Genomic DNA, 19,405 nt, shown 5'->3' with positions numbered 1-19,405 from the left:
TCTTCTCTAACATGAGCTGCGTTGTTATTTACTCTGTGGTTAGAGAGGAAGAACTGGGTGGCCAGTAAAAAAGCAGATGATTTGGATATATAAACAATGTTTCTAACCCATAATCAGGCTGTATTATTTACATATCATAAAGCATAATCTTTACATTTCATCTTAAAGTCAATTTATATCAACTTAAAATGATTTTATCATTTTTATAAAGATTTTAAGTGTGTTGTTTAGCTTTTTAAACTTTTGTTTTAGATATACAATTACACTATCTTTTATTTGCTATATATATATACACTCAGTTATCCACTTATAGATTATAACAATCTATAAGTTATCTATAATCTATAACTTATAGATTATAACAATCTATAAGTTAGTTATCCACTTATAGATTGCCTTGGATTATTAGAAAGACATATTCAGATTTTATTATCATAATTCAGTTTAAATGTACTATAATTTTACTGTTTGGGCTAATAACGAACTGACAAACTGAATTCAGTTTTCTCATCCTTACTCCTTTAACCACATGTGGCTCTACCATCCTGGAGAGGTGAGGAACAGTGGAGACAACTTCAACAAAAAATAAATGTGTGTGATGCAGGCTTGGGATGCCATGGATCGGATGACCTCACAAGCCCCTTTTTAATGCTTCCAGTTCTGTGATTTTTCAATAAAGGACTGGGCATAGTGGCTCATGCTTGTAATCCCAGTACTTTGGTAGGCCAAGAGGGAAGGATCACTTGAGCCTAGGAGTTTGAGACCAGCCTGGGCAATATAATGAGACCTTGTCTCTACAAAACATTTTTAAAAAATTAGTGGAGCATGATGATGAACGTTGACAAAAGGATTGCTTTAGCCCAGGAGGCAGAGGTTGCAGTGAGCCGAGATCAGGCCACTGCCCTTCAGCGTGGGTGACAGAGCAAGCCCCTGTTTAAAAAAAAAAAAAAAAAAAGACTGGTAATCAGGGATGTAGGGAGAGTGTATTCTTCTTCTTCTTCTTTTTTTGAGACCGAGTCTCCCTCTGTCGTCCAGGCTGGAATGCAGTGGCCAGATCTTGGCTCACTGCAAGCTCCGCCTCCTGGGTTCACGCCATTCTCCTGCCTCAGCCTCCCGAGTAGCTGGGACTATAGGCGCCCACCACCACGCCTGGCTATTTTTTTGTATTTTTAGTAGAGGCAGGGTTTCACCGTGTTAGGCGGGATGATCTTAATCTCCTGACCTCGTGATCTGCCTGCCTCGGCCTCCCAAAGTGCCGGGATTACAGGCGTGAACCACCGCGCCCAGCAGGAGAGCGTATTACTCTTAAGGATTATGCTGGTTGTCAGATGGGGGTTGATACTCTTGAACAAAAAGAAATTGTTTGGGTGACAATAATTCAATAAACATGGTGAGGAAGCAAAAAAATTAAAAGTGGAAGGGCATATTAATGCCTACATTTAGGTGCAATCATTTAGTTCATTTCTTTTTTCTTCCCCTCCCCTCTCTAGTTTGTTTATTTTTAACAGGAAAGTCTGTGAAGCGTCAACCCAAGTTCTAAATTACATATTTCTGGTTTGAGATTTTGGCATTTGAGAATAACTGTTCAATTAATATGGTTGAGGATTAGACAAATGTCTCTTTCTTATCACGGAATATCTTCTGCTTTTCTTTGCTTTATTTTCAGCTTTAAATATGTGTCAAGTGTTTCTAGGAGTCTTGTTTTAGAGAAACTTCAGAATTTAACTGATGACAATTAAATATGGAGGAACCATATAATTTATCATCTAAACACAGATGCTTTTGAGAATGAAACTATTAATAATTATGCAAAGACAATAGGCTTAGACCAGAGTAGGGACACATGACTGTCCCAGTGATATAGATCTAGAGACTGCAGACTATGTAGCTAAATAATATGCATGAACCCCCATGGCTAGAGCAAAATATGAGTGTGAGGTCAGGAAGAAAGGTAGCGAGTTTTATGATGTTTCTTGAGATGGAAGTGATGCTACTTATTTCCTCCTGATATTTTTATATTTGTTTTTGTTAGTTTCTCCTTGTTTCATTGAAGAGATTAAAGTCATAGGATTTGCATTTGAGAATAAAAAAGGGGAGCGCAGGGAAGAGTCAAAAATTGTGCTGTGAATGGGTATTATTAATGAAAACTGGAGGCCAGGCACGGTGGCTCACGCTTGTAATCCCAGAACTTTGGGAGGCCAAGGCAGCCAGATTACTTGAGATGAGGAGTTCAAGACCAGCCTGGCCAACATGGTGAAACCCCGTCTCTACTGAAAATACAAAAATTAGCCTGGCGTGGTGGTGCGTGCTTGTAGTCCCAGGTCCTCAGGAGGCTGACACACAAGAATCACTTGAACCTGGCAGGCAGAGGTTGCAGTGAGCTGAGATCACGCCACTGCACTCCAGCCTGGGCGACAGAGGGAGACTCCATCTCAAGAAGAAAAGAAAAGAAAAGAGAAGAGAAGAGAAGAGAAGAGAAGAGAAGAGAAGAGAAGAGAAGAGAAGAGAAAGGAAAAGCAAAGAAACCTGGAAACACAGGAGGAAGGGAGAGGCTTTAGAAGTTAGGAAAGGATAATTTGCTATATTATTGAGTCCTTGAGGGTCTGGAAGATATTCATGTAGCTATAACAAGTAGGCTGCTAAAAGCAAAGGTTTTGAGTTCAGGAAAGAAATCTGGTCTAAAGCTATTAGTAATTAGTATATGGAGTTCTTCCACATTGATTGACTGTTAAATTTTTGGAGCTAGGTGAAGTCTTTCATTCATCTACTTATTCTAAATTTCACATTATGCCAGATGCTAGGGATACAGTAATAAACAAAGTAGACACAGTCTCTTTGTAGAGTGTAGGGTCCAATGGGAAAAACATAAAAGTACAGGGTCCATGGGAACACACAGGAAGGATTCTTAAGCCAGACTTCAGGAACCATGGAAGCTGAGTCTTTAGGATGAATAGAAGCTCAGTGAAAGGCGAAAAGAAGATGAGGGTAGAGAGCATAGAAGCGATAGAGTGCAGAGTACAAAACTCCTGTGAGGGAGTGCTTGCCTCCTGTGAGAAACTGTAGGGGCATGAACTGAGAAGGTTCATGGAACCTTTGAGTTCAGCTCAACCTTAAAGTTGAGCATGGAACTTTAGTGAGTGTCATCTTTTAAGGGAGGAATGGAGGAAAAGGAATCAGCAAAGAGCCTGAGAAGAAGCAGAAATTGGCAGAGAGAGAATCAATAGAAAGGGTTGGTGAAGTCAGAGGAAAGAGAGTAAAGGAGAGAGGAGATAATTATATTATGCAGTATCAAAGCTGCATAAGGGATCAGGTTGAATGAAGATTAAGGAAAGAAGCTATTGAATTGGTGATTATGTGATTTTTAGTGATCTTTGAGATCATTGTCATTGGCATGGAAGCTAGACTTCCATAGATTGAGGAGTGACTATGGAGACTTGTAGAGAGAGGGAAGAGAGAAGTAGGGTAAGAAGTAGGGGGTAAAACAGAGTCAGAAAAAACATTTTAGAATGAGAAAGACACTAGATTTCAACAACTTTGTAGCATAAAGAAGCAAATGGAATCAATGGAGAGGTAGATTAAAGAAATAAGGCACTAAGGAAATAGCTGGTGTTGCAGGCTCTGGAGGAACATGGTCGAGTGCACCTGAATGCCTTAGGATTGGAAAGACGTCTTCCTTTGAGACATCAGAGAAACAAAAAGATTTAGAAGAGAGCTCTTGAGAGGAAAGTTGAGGGCATTTATACCAGTGGTTTTTCCCAGTTACGTGGAAGATAAAGTCTAGTGAAAGTGAAGAAGTATAAGAATACAGTTGGGAGCATTAAATAGGATGGCAGTTTTAAAATGGGAAATGGCATTGATTAGAAATAAGCAAAAATATAACAAACTTTTTGATTGCAGCTAAGTGTTTTTGAAGTCTGTTTGTAATGGAGTCAGTCATGATGTTTTTATTAGGAACTTGAGGGTAGAGTGGGGAGGAATTAGGGATGTTGCTAAGAGTATTGTTGAAATAATGGACAGTTCTCAGTCCCAATTGTCTAAGAAAGTAAGATAAAGCAGCTGGTGCGTGATTTATTTAGAGGACAAGAATAACCTTCAGATTGTGCTGAAGGTGAAGAAAAGCTTGGTGAGAGATACAAATAGATGAAAATTATGGTCAGAGAGAGGAAGTTGTTCTATTAATATGGTAAGTGGTAAAATAAAGACAAACTTATCCTGAAGAAAATCATAAAGCAAAGTTTAAGAAGGTAAAAGCCCAAGGCAGTTGAATACAATCATATACAGAAACTTGGCTTCAACAGGGCATCATGAAGTGTCCACCATAGTATAGATATAGTACTATACTATCTAAATCACAAAGAGATGATCTCTTGGAATTGAGGTTAGCACTAAATCTTAAAGATGAAACAGAAAGAGTAAAGGCAAGACAGAGTAAAAGAGAAGGGAAGCAGATTTAGGCGTCCACCAGAGGCTGACAATCCTAACAGCTGTCATTGTTTTCCCAGCCACCATTTCAACTTCTTTCCTACTTTTACCCTCTTCTCTGTTCTCATTTAAAAAAGGAAATCAGGCCAGGTGTGATGGCTTATGCCTGTAATCCCAGCACTTTGGGAGGCCAAGGCGGACAGATCACGAGGCCAGGAGATCGAGACCATCCTGGCTAACATGGTGAAGCTCTACTAAAAATACAAAAAATTAGCCAAGCGTGGTGGTGGGCACCTGTAGTCCCAGCTACTCGGGAGGCTGAGGCAGGAGAATGGCATGAACCCAAGAGGCAGAGCTTGCAGTGAGCCGAGATCGCACCACTGCACTCCAGCCTGGGCGATAAAGCAAGACTCCGTCTCAAAACAAACAAACAAAAAAAACAAAGGCATTATCCTGATTTCTATATGAGAACTTTTCTTGTACTAACCAGAATGCTCAACATATGAGAATTTGATATGTAGCACATCAGATCTTTTTAAACTATAATTTTGGATTGCAAAAGAAAAAAAAATTTTAAAAAAGTATTTCTGCCCTAATTTAGCCTGACTACTGATTTTTAGTGTAAGTAATTTAGGCTGTTAAATTTTCTTTTCTTTTAAGTGAATTTGGAATTATTGGAGCAAATCCTACATTTTTAGATGTTGTTAATTTGATAATTTTAATCTTTAGTTTCATAATTTACCTAAGACATTATTTTTACTAGTTTACTTTCAAAAACTCTCTCTCTGTGTTTCTTTCCTTTCTTTCTCTCTCTCTCACTGCCTCTCTCTCTCTCTCTCTCTCTCTCTCTCTCTCTCCCCCCTCTCCCTCTCTCCCTCTCTCCCTCTCTCTCTCTCTCTCTCTCTCTCTCTCTCTCTCTCTGTCTCTCTCCCCACTCTTGTCACCCCGTCTGGAGTATGGTGGCACCATCATATTTCACTGTAATCTCGAACTCCTGGCCTCAAGTGATTCTCCCACCTTGGCCTCCCAAAGTGCTGAGATTACAAGAATCAGCTACCACACCCTGCCAGCTTTAAATTCTTGACCTGTGTAATTTCCCTCTCAAATCACTGTTTCGCTTAAAGCCACTCATCTCCCATTTATATACTCAGCAAATATCTATTGAATGCCTATTATATTCTGAACTTTAGTATTCTCTTTTAACTACTCTATATGCCCTTCTCCCTTATCTTAATCACTGGTTCTCTGATACTCTACCCTACAGATTACTGTATCACTACCCTGATTTTGACCTTGTTTGCTTTCCTACATGTCATGGACCTCACAGTAGATCATTTCAATTGCACTTTAACCAGCATCTTTGATTCTTTTGTTGCTTTAATGTCTTTACATATATATATATATATATATATATATATATATATGTATATAATTTATGTTCTTAGCACCATTTATTGCTGTCTCCTGTCTTTAAGCTAACTCTTCATTTGGCTTCTGCAGCGTTACTCTGACTTGGTTTACCTCTTATCTCTCTAACTTCTATTTCTCAGGCTCTTTTACTATTTCTTCTAACTTTATTCATTATTATTATTTTATTTTACAATAAATATTTATTGATATTTACCCACATATTTGTACTTTCCGTTGTTTTCTAATCCATCCTGCTTTTGTCTACAGCCTCCATTTAATATTTCACCTCTAGAGCCTCCATTTAATATTTCATTTAGTACAGGTCTTCTGGTGATGAAGTCTCTGTTTTTGTCTGTTGATTTATAACATCTTTATTTTGTTTTTATTTTGGAAAGGTGTTTTTGCTAGACATAGAATTATAGGTTGGTAGTTATTTTCTTTTGGCACATTAAAAACTCGAAACTGAAGTCAATATCTAGTCCATTCCTGCTCTCAGAGTGTTTTGAGAGCTTAGGATGTTTACAGGGACTTCCCCACTGACAGGTCCTGAACTATAATCCTTGTCTCCTCATCATTGCAAGACTTCCAAAAACTCCATTTATAGGTAATTATAAGAATTTTGACTTTTATTATGTGTGAGATGGGAAGCTGCTAGAGAGTTTGAGCAGAGGAGTGCTGCACAAAAGGATTTTTCTGTCTGTTGTGGTAAGAATAGACCGTGAGAAAGCAAAGAGTAGTCTGGGAAGACCAGTTAAGAGGCTATTGCAAAAAAGCAAGCAAGAGGTGAAGGTGGCATGTAATTTCTTGTCTATCTATTGAAATAACTTCCAAACTGCTTCAAATATTGATCTTACTCAAACTATCGTATCCAATAGTGTCACTTCTCAGTTAAAATCCTTACAAGTTTCCCCATTATATCTTTAGGTAAAAATTCAAATTCCTTAACAAAGGATAAAAGATCATATTCATGCTCTGGTTTCTGCCTCCCTTTAAAGTATCTTCTCTTATTCACCTCTTTCCTTTAGCCATTGTTATCTATTTGAAACCTAAAATCTCTCCATAGGTTTTAAAGCTCCCATAGGCCTCCATGCATTGACCTGTGTTTTGCTTCTGCTTGGGCCATCTTTCATCAATCCTCCTCTATTGTCTGATTATTGACTCCAACTTATCTTTAGAGATTTAGCTTAACATTTATCTTCTGGAGGGCATGCATGGTGGTTCACACCTGTTAATTCCAGCACTTTGGGATGTCAAGGTGGGCAGATTGCTTGAGCCCAGGAGTTCGAGACCAGCCTGAGCAACATAGCAAGACCCTATCTCTTAAAAAAAAAAAAAAGAATTATCTTCTCTCTGAAGAGTTTCTAGAATTATTTCCTTCCCTAGTCCAATACATAAATGAGTCTTTTCTAGGGATTTGGAAATTTTAATAAATGTTTATGGCATCTACTGTCTGCCAAGAACAGTTCTAGGAATTGGAGATACACCAGTGAATAGGCTACAGTCTTTGCCTTCAAGGATCTCAGTCTAGAAGAGAAGACACATAGATACATAACTGCATTATAGAGTGATAGGCATAGCAGCAGAAAGTGTGATTGTTGGGAGAGAATGTGAGTGAAAGCTTCCTAGAAGAGGAGAAATCAACGTTGGTTTTTAATTTTTTTAGATGGAGTCTCACTCTGTCATCAGGCTGGAGTGCGGGGACATGATCTTGGTTCACTGCAACCTCCACCTCCTGGGTTCAAACGATTTTCTTGCCTCAGCCTCCTGAGTAGCTGGGACTACAGGTGCGCACCACCATGCCCAGCTAATTTTTGTATTTTTGGTAGAGATGGGGTTTCACCATGTTGGCTAGGATGGTCTCAATCTCTTGACTTCATGATCTGCCTGCCTCGGCCTCCCAAAGTGCTGGGATTACAGGCATGAACCACTGTGCCTGGCCTCATGTTGATTTTAAACTCTAAATTAGTTTATCAAGCAGACAAGGTATGTGGGGTAGTGTAGACATCCAAGATGGAAGGAACAATATGTGCAGTGGTATGAAATGGCAAAACAGCGAGACTTAGGGAAATTATAGAAAATTTGTACTTGAATGTAAAATTTGAAAGATGATTAATGGTAGACGAGCTTAAAAGATCATTGAAGATCTTATTTATAATACATACCTCTCTTATAGCCCTTATCATCCTGTTATAACCATTGATATTCATCTCCATGTCACCACCAAATTGGCTTCTTCAGAATAGGCATTGACTCTTGTTCATTAATCTTTGCATACATAGCACCTAGCCAAGTGTCTAAGATGCAGTAGATGGAGTACTCAGTAAATGCTTGTGTTGTTAACATGGACCCTTTACATCTTTTAAAAGATTATTTTAAATAAGACTATTGCTGTTTGGTACAAATTTATATCTGTATCTGTCTATTCTGAGTTGGTCTAGATATTATCAGGTTCAAATTCCAAGTATGTGAAATAAAATTGAAATAAAGTACAAATTAACTACAGATTGTTAGTAAAACTTGATTTAAAATGTCCAATATGCAAAGTTTTTAAACACAATGTTATTAAATTGCTTCTCAGATATACGTAACTATTATTGAGAGACAGGACAATTAGTAGAGTGGAACAGATATTTGTGGCAGGTTTGCTGGAGGTTCTACGTATATCTTTCCATTCACTTTTTTTTTTTTTTTTTTTTTGAGGTGGAGTTTCACTTTGTCACCCAGGCTGGAGTGCAGTGGCATGATCGTGATCTTGGCTCACTGCAATCTCTGCCGCCTGGGTTCAAGCAATTATTACTGCCTCAACCTCCTGAGTAACTGTGATTACAGGTGTGCACCACCACACCTGGCTACTTTTTGTATTTTTAGTAGAGACAGGGGGTGGGGAGGTTCACCATATTGGCCAGGCTGGTCTTGAACTCCTGACCTCAAGTGATCCACCCGCCTCGGCCTCCCAAAGTGCTGGGATTACAGGCGTGAGCCACTGCACCTGGCCTCCATTCACTCTTGTGCTTTTGTCTTCCACAGCATTGGATACCAGATGGAAAGACTTAATGGCAGAAAGGGATAATTAGCAACAGTCTTAAGAACTCTGCAGCTCAATTTGGTAGGGCAGGTAGTCTGTTGTTTCTCCAAAAGACTAATAGCTAACTTTTCAGTCCTAGTGTATTCTTGCCTCCTGTTTCCAAAAAAAAGTATTTCAGGCCACTTTGGAAAGTAACACAAATGTGTTAGAAATGTTGTGAACATAAAGGAAGAAAAAGAGGCACATAAACTCAAATTTACCGTAATAATACTTAGTGCTTCCTCAGATTTTTGTAATCTGAGAAAAATTGACTAATTACTGATGAAGAAATTGGAAAACAAAGGAAAAACAAAGTCTTTCAAATAGATGCATTGCTTCGTGTTAAGTAGTTCTACCCATATTTTCAAGAAAAATATCACGTTGGCTTATTTGCCTTCTCTTAGTTTTTGAAAAATGCCTATATTGAGGTATCTGCTAACCATTGTGGCATCTCTCAACATCCTCTCCCTTCTTCCCTTTTCTCCTTCAGTATCTTTTTGCCACATACGTTGCTCCTTCTGCCACTCTTGACATTGGACTCCAACAGGAAAAGAAAAAAGAAATTTATATGAAAATACAGCCACCATTTGAAGACCTTTTTGACACAGCAGAGGAATATATCCTTCTCCTTCTTCTTGAGCCATGGACAAAGATGGTAAAATCGGACCAAATTACTTATAAAAAGGTACTGTGCCACTGATAAATTGAGTGTGAAACCGTTCAGATTTACTATAATACACCTGAAATCCCAGCACTTTGGGAGGCCAAGGCTGGTGGATCACCTGAGGTCAGGAGTTCAAGACCAGCCTAGCCAACATGGTGAAAACCTGTCTCTACTAAAAATACAAAAATTAGCTGGGTGTGGTGGCGGGTGTCTGTAATCCCAGCTACGCGGGAGTCTGAGGCAGGAGAATTGCTTGAACCTGGGAGGCGGAGGATCCAGTGAGCCAAGATCACATCATTGCACTCCAGCCTGGACACCAAGAGCAAAACTTGGTCTAAAAAAAATAAAAAAATAAAAATTAAAACTAAAACTAAAAATAAAAAACGGTTAGGTTTACTGCCAATGATAAGCAGCATTGTTAACTCACAAGAGAAAAACTGAAAAAGGTCTCATGTGGCCCTAAGATTTAGAGCTAAGATTTGGGTAGCCTCAAAATTTGGTCAGGGAGAGTATTTACCCACTTGATTTTTTTTATTCTTTTTTTATTTTTTTGAGATGGAGTCTCGCTCTGTTGCCCAGGCTGGAGTGCGATGGCATCACTTTTTTTTTTTTTTTTTTTTTTTGCCAGTTTTCTTATTGTTGCCTAATGAAAGACTTTATGTCATTTTTTGCTCTCTGTACAAGTATGTCAGAGTAGAGAAATCTGAGTTTTGGTTTCCTGTGAATAAGTAAATATGCCTTTCTTGCTACTTTTCAGCAGTAGCCTTAATTTTGATTAACAGAAATGCCTATTTCATTTTATGCTAGATGAGTTTCAGTTAATATCACATGCATGGAAAACTTAAACGTTTCATATGTATTGTGGAAAGTAGATCCTCTGACTTTGGTACTTCTATTTTAAAGTACCCCCAGATGTTCGGGTCAGACTGCTTGACTGGATACAAGTTTCAACACATCTTTTGTCATCCTGAAAGAGGTCATTTTAAGCCTCAATGCTTGAGTATTTTCACTATTTTATTAATGGGTGGAGGCCATTTATTTAAATATTTATTTTGAATCACAAATTAAAACCATCTATGTATACTTTTTATATTAAGTTAATGCATGTACTGTGTACCTGAGGTCATTTCAGGTGGAACTCTGCTGCCTTTGCATTGTTATTCTTTGTTCGTATCTCCTCAACAACTTCTTAGATTGTCATACAAAATTAATACCAAAACACCTTGGATAGAGTTACCTTATTGGATCGTGACTGAAACAACTGTTATGATTTACTAAGTTCAATGACCAAAATAATTAGATTTCTCTTTGTCCTGAAAAATTAGCATAGCATCCTTTGTATTACAAAAATGCATTTATTACAGTAGGAAAATTTGGATATCAGATGAAGTTTAAAAAAATTCTCTCCAGTCATTATTTTAAATATAATGTATGCCATAGAGGATGCAATGGTTTCAAAAAAAAAGGTTTGGAATTATAACTAACTTCCCTAAACCAAAAAGTTTCAGCATTAGTCGTGATTCTTGTAAAATGGATGAAAGAAATTGTACAGTTTTTAGTAGGAGGAAAAATAAATCTCTCTTAATTCTAGAAACTTCCTTCTAGAAGTATGAGGACTTATCTAAAAGCCCAGCTGACTGTATTCTGTAGACTCTTTCCCAAAAAGAATAATGCAGCAGACTACCAAAGCTAGCTATTAAATACAGAAAGTTCTCAGGCAGCTCTTCAGTCAAGCTGGTTTTCCCCTGCAATAGAGAAATAGAAAATGATCTTGTTCTTCTGACTGTATGAAACAGTACATTACAAACTCTGAAGACAGAGAGCTGCTATGAGGTTTTATTTGATGATTGACAGTCTCCTGTCTTACTACAGCATTAAAGCCTTTGCTCACATACTAATGACAACATGGAGTCTGGTCGTTTCTTGTTCTGTGAATTATTTGGTTCCTAAAGCTAGTGGCATCTGCTTTCATGACTATTATCATGTTATATTGAATAAAAGTTGGAAATGTGACCAATATATTTGCATTGTTTGTAAGTTTACATTCCTCCGGAAAGCAGGAATGATCTTTGGTGGCACTATATCATTACATAGAAATGTATGCTTTTTGTAATGCATCCTTTTGAAGTGTGACCCTGCTGTAGCTAATCTTTTAAACTATGTTATCTTTCTGCTTTTGCTTTGAAAATAATTTGCTTTATTGCCAACTGTATTTGTTTTTCAGCCCACTGTTACTAGCAAATTGTACATTCTCTTGATGTCACAAGCTTTATTTATTTATTTTAGGTGGAGCTGGTGGAAGAAACTCGACAGTTAGACTCCACATACTTCAGAAAGCTACAGGCTTTGCATAAAGAGACACTTTCCAAGAAAGCTGGGGTAACTTTCCACTTAGAAAAACAAACTTTTTATCCTGGAGAGGTTTACCACTTTATGTATTGGGCAGGGGTAGACTGTAGAGTGAGGAGATCATGTATTATAGAGTAGGGGATAGGCAGTTTCATTTCTCTGCTGTTCCTTTGCCTAGCATACTGCATTTGACAGGTGTTACCTCTTATTGACATATTTGACAAGGGAGCCAGAAAAACAAAGCAGGTGAGGTATTTGACAGGGAAGCAGGCCACTCATTTGCCTTGGCTAAGACTAGGCATTGGAGCCTTCAACTGTGTTATATTCCTTTGAATGTTATTAGTTATTTTCTATATGGCAGCTGCTCTTTCTATTTGTTGTCAGGTTACAAAGGAGTTAAATTAAGTTTTCTAAACAGAAAAGAAACTGTTGCGTGACAGCAATAGGGAAATCAATAAAGAAAAAATATGGGAAAGAATTTAGGAAGATGGTAAAAAGATCATAGGATTGACTAGGATATTAAAGTGTTACTTTGATTCATAAAGTTGCATCTTTTGGATTGGCTAAGTAAACATAATAAATCCTTAAAGCCATAAAATTAAATTTATGCATCTACATAAAAATGACAGTTAATTGACCTGGAAAATGTTTAAGATATATTAAAATTTTTGTAACAGAAACACTGGTATGATATGATCCTGTTTATGTAAAATTATATATGTGTTTCTGCATGTATCCATATGTATAAAAAGGAATATCTGAAAAGACACTCACCGAAATATTAAAGATAGATAACTCTGAGTGGTAAGGTTTCAGGTGATTTTTTTAAAACTTTTTTCTTTGTGCCTATCTGAAATTTTTATTCTTATCCAGAAGTTCTCTATTTGATACACTAATACTGTGTTGCAAAGGATACATAAAAATCCATAAAGGTAGCATGATATAAGGTTGTACTGTAAACTCTATGAACTAAACTTTATAACACTATCCACACTCCTTCTACATAAGGAAAATTAATTTTTAAAACATTGGTAGCTTATCTCATGGATCCTTTATAAAAACAAATAGGGAAATGAATTAGTTATGTAAGGAATTGTATAAGGAAGGGCCTTTCAAAGAATAAGCCTCTTTTCCCCTTTGCCCTTTCGTTCTTATAAGCTGTTCACAAAACATCATATGTCATAAAATTATCTAAAAATTAACTTTTATATGAAGGTGATTATATTTATATTTTAATATTATATTTGAAGGATGTATTATTAGATAAGTAACTTGTATTACTCTATAACTTTTAAATATTATGTTATAAAAGAATGTCTTATGTTTATGATCAACATTGTTAAGAAAAAGAACCAGGTCACAAAACTATAAATAGGTACATAATCCTATCTTTATATTTTAAAACTACATCAGACATTGTAAATCTCTTCATAAATTCAATCTGCTGAACTATGCAACCATCATAGTATCTAATCTTCACTTTTAATTTTTTATTTTTATTTTTAATTTTTATTTTTATACTTTTCTTCATTTTTTATAAACTACATGTATATAAATAAGTAAGACTGGAAGGCTATATTAAAAAATGTTAATGGTGGTTATCTTTGAATGGTAGTATTATGGATGATTTTTATTTTCTTATTACAAAAGGCATGTTACTTCTGTACTTAGAAAAATATATTAAAGTTAATTTATAAGCAAGTGCTTTGTGTAGTAAATATTTACTAAATATTTATGAAAAGAAGGGAATGGAATGAAAATAAACAGAACAGAATTTGATACGTTAGACTCTGAACCAAATTCTTTATCCAGATTGTTAGAATCTGAACCAGGTTCTTTACAAGATTCTAAAGTCTTTACCCACTTCTACCATTGAATTGTTAAATGGCCTTGGCCGAATGGTTAATTTTTCTTTCAGTTTCTCTACTTAAAATTGTAAACAATTTATTGTGTTTAAGATATTTTTTTCTGAAAAGTACTATTTCACCAGGATACCACTTGTGAAATTGGAAGTGGCATTTTATCACTCTCTAACGTCTCTAAACGAACAGAATATTGGGATAATGTTCCTGCAGAATACAAGCATTTTAAGTTTAGTGATCTGCTTAATAACAAACTGGAGTTTGAACATTTCCGTCAGTTTCTTGAGACTCATTCTTCAAGGTAAGGGACATAACCATGTATTTCTCACTGAAAACATTTTTCTAAGCTACTAGTTTTGATTCAACATATTATAAAAGTGATTTAGTGCTATAACAGATTTTACCCATGTCAATTAAAACGGACAAACATGATCATCTGAAATCTGTATGGGTAACTTTTTAAAGATGGAGTGCATTTTGTTTGTAGCAACCTCCACATTGTTCTTTTAAGTGGTTACATAATGTTGATATTTTTAGCATTGGCTAAATTAAAATACCAGTGTGCTTTATTTTTTCTCTTTTCTACTGTTTATTTCTTTTACATTTCTCTAGACTGGTATTTTAATTACTATTTCTGGAAAGTGTCCTTTTTATATTTCATTGAGATATTGAAATTATAATATTTTATAATTTCTATTAACTGATATATAAATGAAACATTGTAGTTTTACCCAGAATCTTGGAACCTTATAACATATTTATCTAATATAAACTGAAGTATTGAATATATTTTTTTCTTTTTAATATTCTCCCTAGTAACAGAAACTGATTAGATCTGAGAGCCAAATTTCACTGTATATGATTTCCCTTCATTGTAATGAGGATTTTTCTATCTTTTTATTTTTCATCTGTTAATTTTTAAAATTTTTGTGGCTACGTAGTACATGTATATATTTATGGGGTACATGAGATGTTCTGATACAGGCATGCAGTGTGAAATAAGCACATCATGGAGAATGGGGTATCCATCCCCTCAAGCATTTATCCTTTGAGTTACAAACAATCTAGTTATACTTTAAGTTATTTTAAATTGTACAATTAAGTTATTATTGACTATAGTCATCCTATTGTGCTATCAAATAGTAGGTCTTATTCATTCTTTTTTTTTTTTTTTTCTTTTTTGAGACAGGGTCTAACTCTGTCACCGAGGCTGAAGTGGCATGATCCCAGTTCACTGCAGCCTCCGTCTCCCGGGTTCAAGTGTTTCGCATGCCTCAGCCTCTGCAGTAGCTGGGATTATGGGCATGTGCCACCACGTCCAGCTAATTTTTGTATTTTTAGTAGAGATGGGATTTTGCCATGTTGGTCAGGCTGGTCTCAAACTCCTGAATTAAAGTGATCTGCCTGCCTGCCTTGGCCTCCCAAAGTGCTGGGATTACAGGCGTGAGCCATTGTGCCTGGCCCTTATTCATGCTTTCTATTTTTTGGTACCCATTAAGATGAGGATTATTCTAAATCTGACCTTTTGTCAAATGACATGACATATGTGGAAATTTTCTTATTTTTGAAATTGATGAAATTAATGAAAGAACTCTGAGATCCCACCAATAATGGTGATAGATTTTTTTTTCTGATCCTGATATTCCTTTGTCATCATTCATATATTTAGCCAGGATTAGGAGTGTAATGGAGTCAAGCTAACTAGCCTAGAAAGGGATCAGAGATAGAATATTGGGTTCATTATTTCCATGATCTAATGCAACTAGTCAAAACAGCCACTTTCTAAGTTCTGCCAAAACAACAATCGGGTGTTTGCTGGAATTTAGAGAAATAAATATGAAGACCTATACATTGTTTTTGTTTTCATTTTAGCATGGATCTTATGTGCTGGACAGACATTGAGCAGCTCCGGAGAATAACTTACAGAGATCGAAATCAAAGGGAGGCAAAATCTATATATATTAAAAACAAATACCTTAATAAAAAATATTTCTTTGGACCCAACAGTCCAGCTTCTCTGTATCAGCAGAACCAGGTATCAACATGCAAACCTATTTTTTAAATTGATGTTTGAAAACCGGTATTTTATTTCTATTTTTGCCAACAACCTGAAAGTCTCTTATTTTATTTTCTTTTGCTTATGACTAATGTGTTAGAGACCTTTGATATTTATTTAGGTATTTATGAGCATCTATACATTAAATGTCTTTAATACTCAAATATTATATAGTATAAAAATATGTTACTCTAAAAAATAGTTTATAGAATAAAATAACTTTTATTCACCTACTCATTGACTCATTCAACAAATTTGAGTGCCTTCACTATGCCAGACTCTTCTAGGTGCTCAAGATAAAGTGGTGAAGAAGATGGACAAACTCCCTGCACCTGTCAATATGTAGGAAAACAGCTGTTATCAACCATTAAGTCAAATCTCTACCACTTTTCCGTTCTTCTCTGAACTGATATTATTCCAAATATAATCTTTGAAAATCCTCTTTACTATGGAACTTTGAACAAATGTTATAAAAGAAAAAAAAGAAAATCCTCCTTACAATTGTATTTTTCCCAGAAATTATTTTTATTGACCAGGACAGTTTGAGCATTTTGTTGGACCAAAGTCCTATGGCCTTAATCACAATTTACTAATAACTAAATAACTACAGTGTCATTAGATTGACAGCAACACTATAAGATTGGGCTGGGTGTGGTGGCTTATGCCTGTAATCCCAGCACTTTGGGAGGCCAAGACAGGTAGATTGTTTGAGGTCAGGAGTTCGAGACCAGCCTGACCAACATGATGAAACCCTGTCTCTACCAAAAATACAAAACTTAGCCGGGTGTGGTGGCACACACCTGTAATCCCAGCTACTCAGGAGGCTAAGACAGGAGAATCCCTTAAACCCAGGAGGCAGAGGTTGCAGTGAGTGGAGATTGTGCCCCTGCACTCCAGACTGGACAACAGAGTGAGTGAGACTGTGTCTCAAAATATATGTATATATATAATTGGGATTCAGCAGTAGGTTTGTGTTCATGTAACACTGCTCATGAAATATGACTCAATTTTTATACTTTTGAAATATAAACAATTATTATAATTTATTTAGTTTGAAGTTTGTTAGTATTACATTCATGCCTAAAGATGTAATGTATAGCTTATGATTTTTTTGTTTGGTAGTTTATAAGAATGCATAGTCTAATGGTATATATTACTAAAATAAAAATTTCAGATTAATGCTAAATTCAGTAAATTAAAGAAAAACTCAGAGAGTTTCACAAATAAGACATACCAAATTTAAAAGCTAGATCTTTGGGGTGCAGGAGAAATTAGCAGAAGTCTTTGGGAGTGAGAAGGAGCAAGAATTCTAGAATTAAGCAACTTTGACAAAAATGCTTTGTCCTTAGTTCCTTGAGATACAAATCTGGGACACATTAGCAAAAGTGGTTGGGTGTCTCAATAAGCACAAGTATGAAATAAACACATGGAAAGCATTTGTTTTCTACTTGGCTTGCGCTCCATTGCGTGAGGTTTCATGGTATCTCATGCTACTGTGTGAATCCTCCATAGTACACACAACATGCTGAGAATCCAAGTCAGTGAAAGTCGCCCATTGCTATCATAGCAAATGGATGTGCTTACTACAGAGGAGTTTTCCCAATGATCCTTCTTTGTCTTTGTCATTACTTTTAAAATGTATTTTTATACTTAAGGATGTCTGCATCACATTGTTTTACAAAGATCATGCTAGTCCAGATTTCAATTGTGCAGCCAATTTGCTCTTTGATTAGCAAGGTAGTCTTTTTTTTTTTTCTTTTTTTATGCAGAAACAATATTAGTGTTGATATTATTTAATTGATATTATTAAAGGAGGACTAAGAAGAGGATTTCCTTTTTGTTTTTATATAAAACAATAGTATCAGTAGGGTATTATATTAATATTATTGCTCAAAGGAGAACTAAGAAGAGGGCAGTTGTTCCACTGAGCCATCCAGAAATTTTGAGTGGTATGTACACAGAAACAGGGAGAAACCAGAATGAGTTATGGCAGGAAAAAGCCATTAGTAGCTTGTTGAAGCCAATAGTTAAGCAGAAGGAAAATTTAGATCACAAAGAAATTGTGTTTTACAAATGGTACTTATTGTCTATAAAACATGACCTTTTTCTTCTTCCTGTTGCCTCTGTTTTCTGCTTAGAGGTTGTTGGAAAAGCCCTACATTGCTATCGCTACAGCTGCACTGTTCTAGGTGCATAGTGCACTACAGCTGCCATCATCCTATCTCCAACCCAACATTTGTTGGTAATATACATATTTATAATATCTGAGTCAAGGTTGTCTTTTAACTAACACATTTGCCTCATCCACAGAAGAAAATTCTTAAATGGATCAATTTGACTAGAATCACGGATTCATAGGATATTAGAAAACTAATAGACTAATGTCCTCATTTTTCAGTTGGAGATACTGAGTCCATGGAGAGACAAAAATGCCATTGCTGTGGTCACACAGGATAAAAATCCCACTTCTGTGTTCTTTTTGATATATCATAAGTAAGCACAAATCATACATCTAAAACAACCACCACATACACCACAATTGTCTGTCTGATTTTAGGGGAATTACTACTCAGTATAGCCAGGAGATGTTTTACAGAAAATGAAAATTGGCACCCCTCCGGATGCAGCAAATGGTTTTGTAGTGAATGAATGAATTAATAACTATTAGTGTTTCTTTTAAAAAGCACAATAGTTTCTGTTTCCATTTTAATTTTCTTAGGTAATGCATTTAAGTGGTGGCTGGGGGAAGATTCTTCATGAGCAGCTTGATGCACCTGTTCTAGTTGAAATCCAGAAGCATGTTCAAAATAGGCTAGAAAATGTATGGCTGCCATTGTTTCTTGCAAGTGAACAGTTTGCAGCACGTCAAAAGATAAAGGTATATAAATTAGTGTAATCTTTTGAAAGCAGTTGTCAGTATCTCTCAAAACTTCAAATGTGCATACCTGGAGACCCAACCATTGTATTTTTTTTTTTTTTAAGGAATGGGTTCTCTCTGTCACCCAGTCTGAAGTGCAGCAGTGTGATCCTAGCTCACTGCAGCCTTGGACTCCTGTGCTCAAGCAATACTCCCACCTCAGTCTTCCAAGTAGCTGAGACTACAGGCATGCTTTACCATGCCTAGCTAATTAAAAAACATTTTTTTTTTTGGAAGAGATGGAGTTTTGCTATGTGCCCAGGCTGGTCTCAAACTCCTAGGCTCGAGTAGTCCTCCCAAAGTGCTGGGATTACAGGTGTGAGATGCTATGCCAGACCTTAGTCATTGTACTTCTGTTGAGAGTGGTTTGAAGTATGGAGTCAGCCACGTGTGGTGGCATGCACCTGTAGTCCCAGCTATTTGGAAGGCTGAAGCAGGAGAATTGCTTGAGTCTAGAAGATCAAGGCTACAGTGAGCTATGATCACATCAGTGCACTCTAGCCTGGGTGACAGAGTGAAACTTTGTCTCTAAAATAATAATAATAATAATAATAATAATAATAATAATAATAATAATAATAAATTTTTAAAAAGAAGCATGGAGTCAAATTTCCCAAGTTTTTGGTTTTTTGTTTGAGAGTCAGGGGTCACCCTGTTGTCT

At 36.3% G+C, this 19,405-nt stretch overlaps 1 protein-coding gene and 1 non-coding gene across 4 annotated transcripts in view; one reads left to right on the top strand and one right to left on the bottom strand.

Annotated features, from left to right (window-relative positions):
* RGS22 (regulator of G protein signaling 22) overlaps window positions 1-19,405 on the top strand; it is a 154,379-nt gene that overhangs the window by 98,344 nt on the left and 36,630 nt on the right. For all 3 annotated transcript variants that reach the window (XM_030937766.1, XM_030937765.1, XM_030937767.1), the window contains 5 exons: window positions 9,387-9,581; window positions 11,847-11,939; window positions 13,900-14,072; window positions 15,644-15,806; window positions 18,547-18,705. In XM_030937766.1, the coding sequence (XP_030793626.1) occupies window positions 9,387-9,581; window positions 11,847-11,939; window positions 13,900-14,072; window positions 15,644-15,806; window positions 18,547-18,705 (783 nt within the window). The remainder of the gene's footprint in view (window positions 1-9,386; window positions 9,582-11,846; window positions 11,940-13,899; window positions 14,073-15,643; window positions 15,807-18,546; window positions 18,706-19,405) is intronic.
* On the bottom strand, window positions 13,312-13,378 carry LOC115899817. The gene has a single exon (XR_004059420.1). It is a non-coding gene; the product is annotated as a small nucleolar RNA SNORD77 (small nucleolar RNA).

This window comes from Rhinopithecus roxellana, chromosome 9, assembly GCF_007565055.1.
Source record: "Rhinopithecus roxellana isolate Shanxi Qingling chromosome 9, ASM756505v1, whole genome shotgun sequence".
Taxonomy (NCBI): Eukaryota; Metazoa; Chordata; class Mammalia; order Primates; family Cercopithecidae; genus Rhinopithecus; species Rhinopithecus roxellana.
The sequence above is the reverse complement of the archived record's forward strand: the minus strand, read 5'-3'. Positions and strand labels throughout refer to the sequence as shown.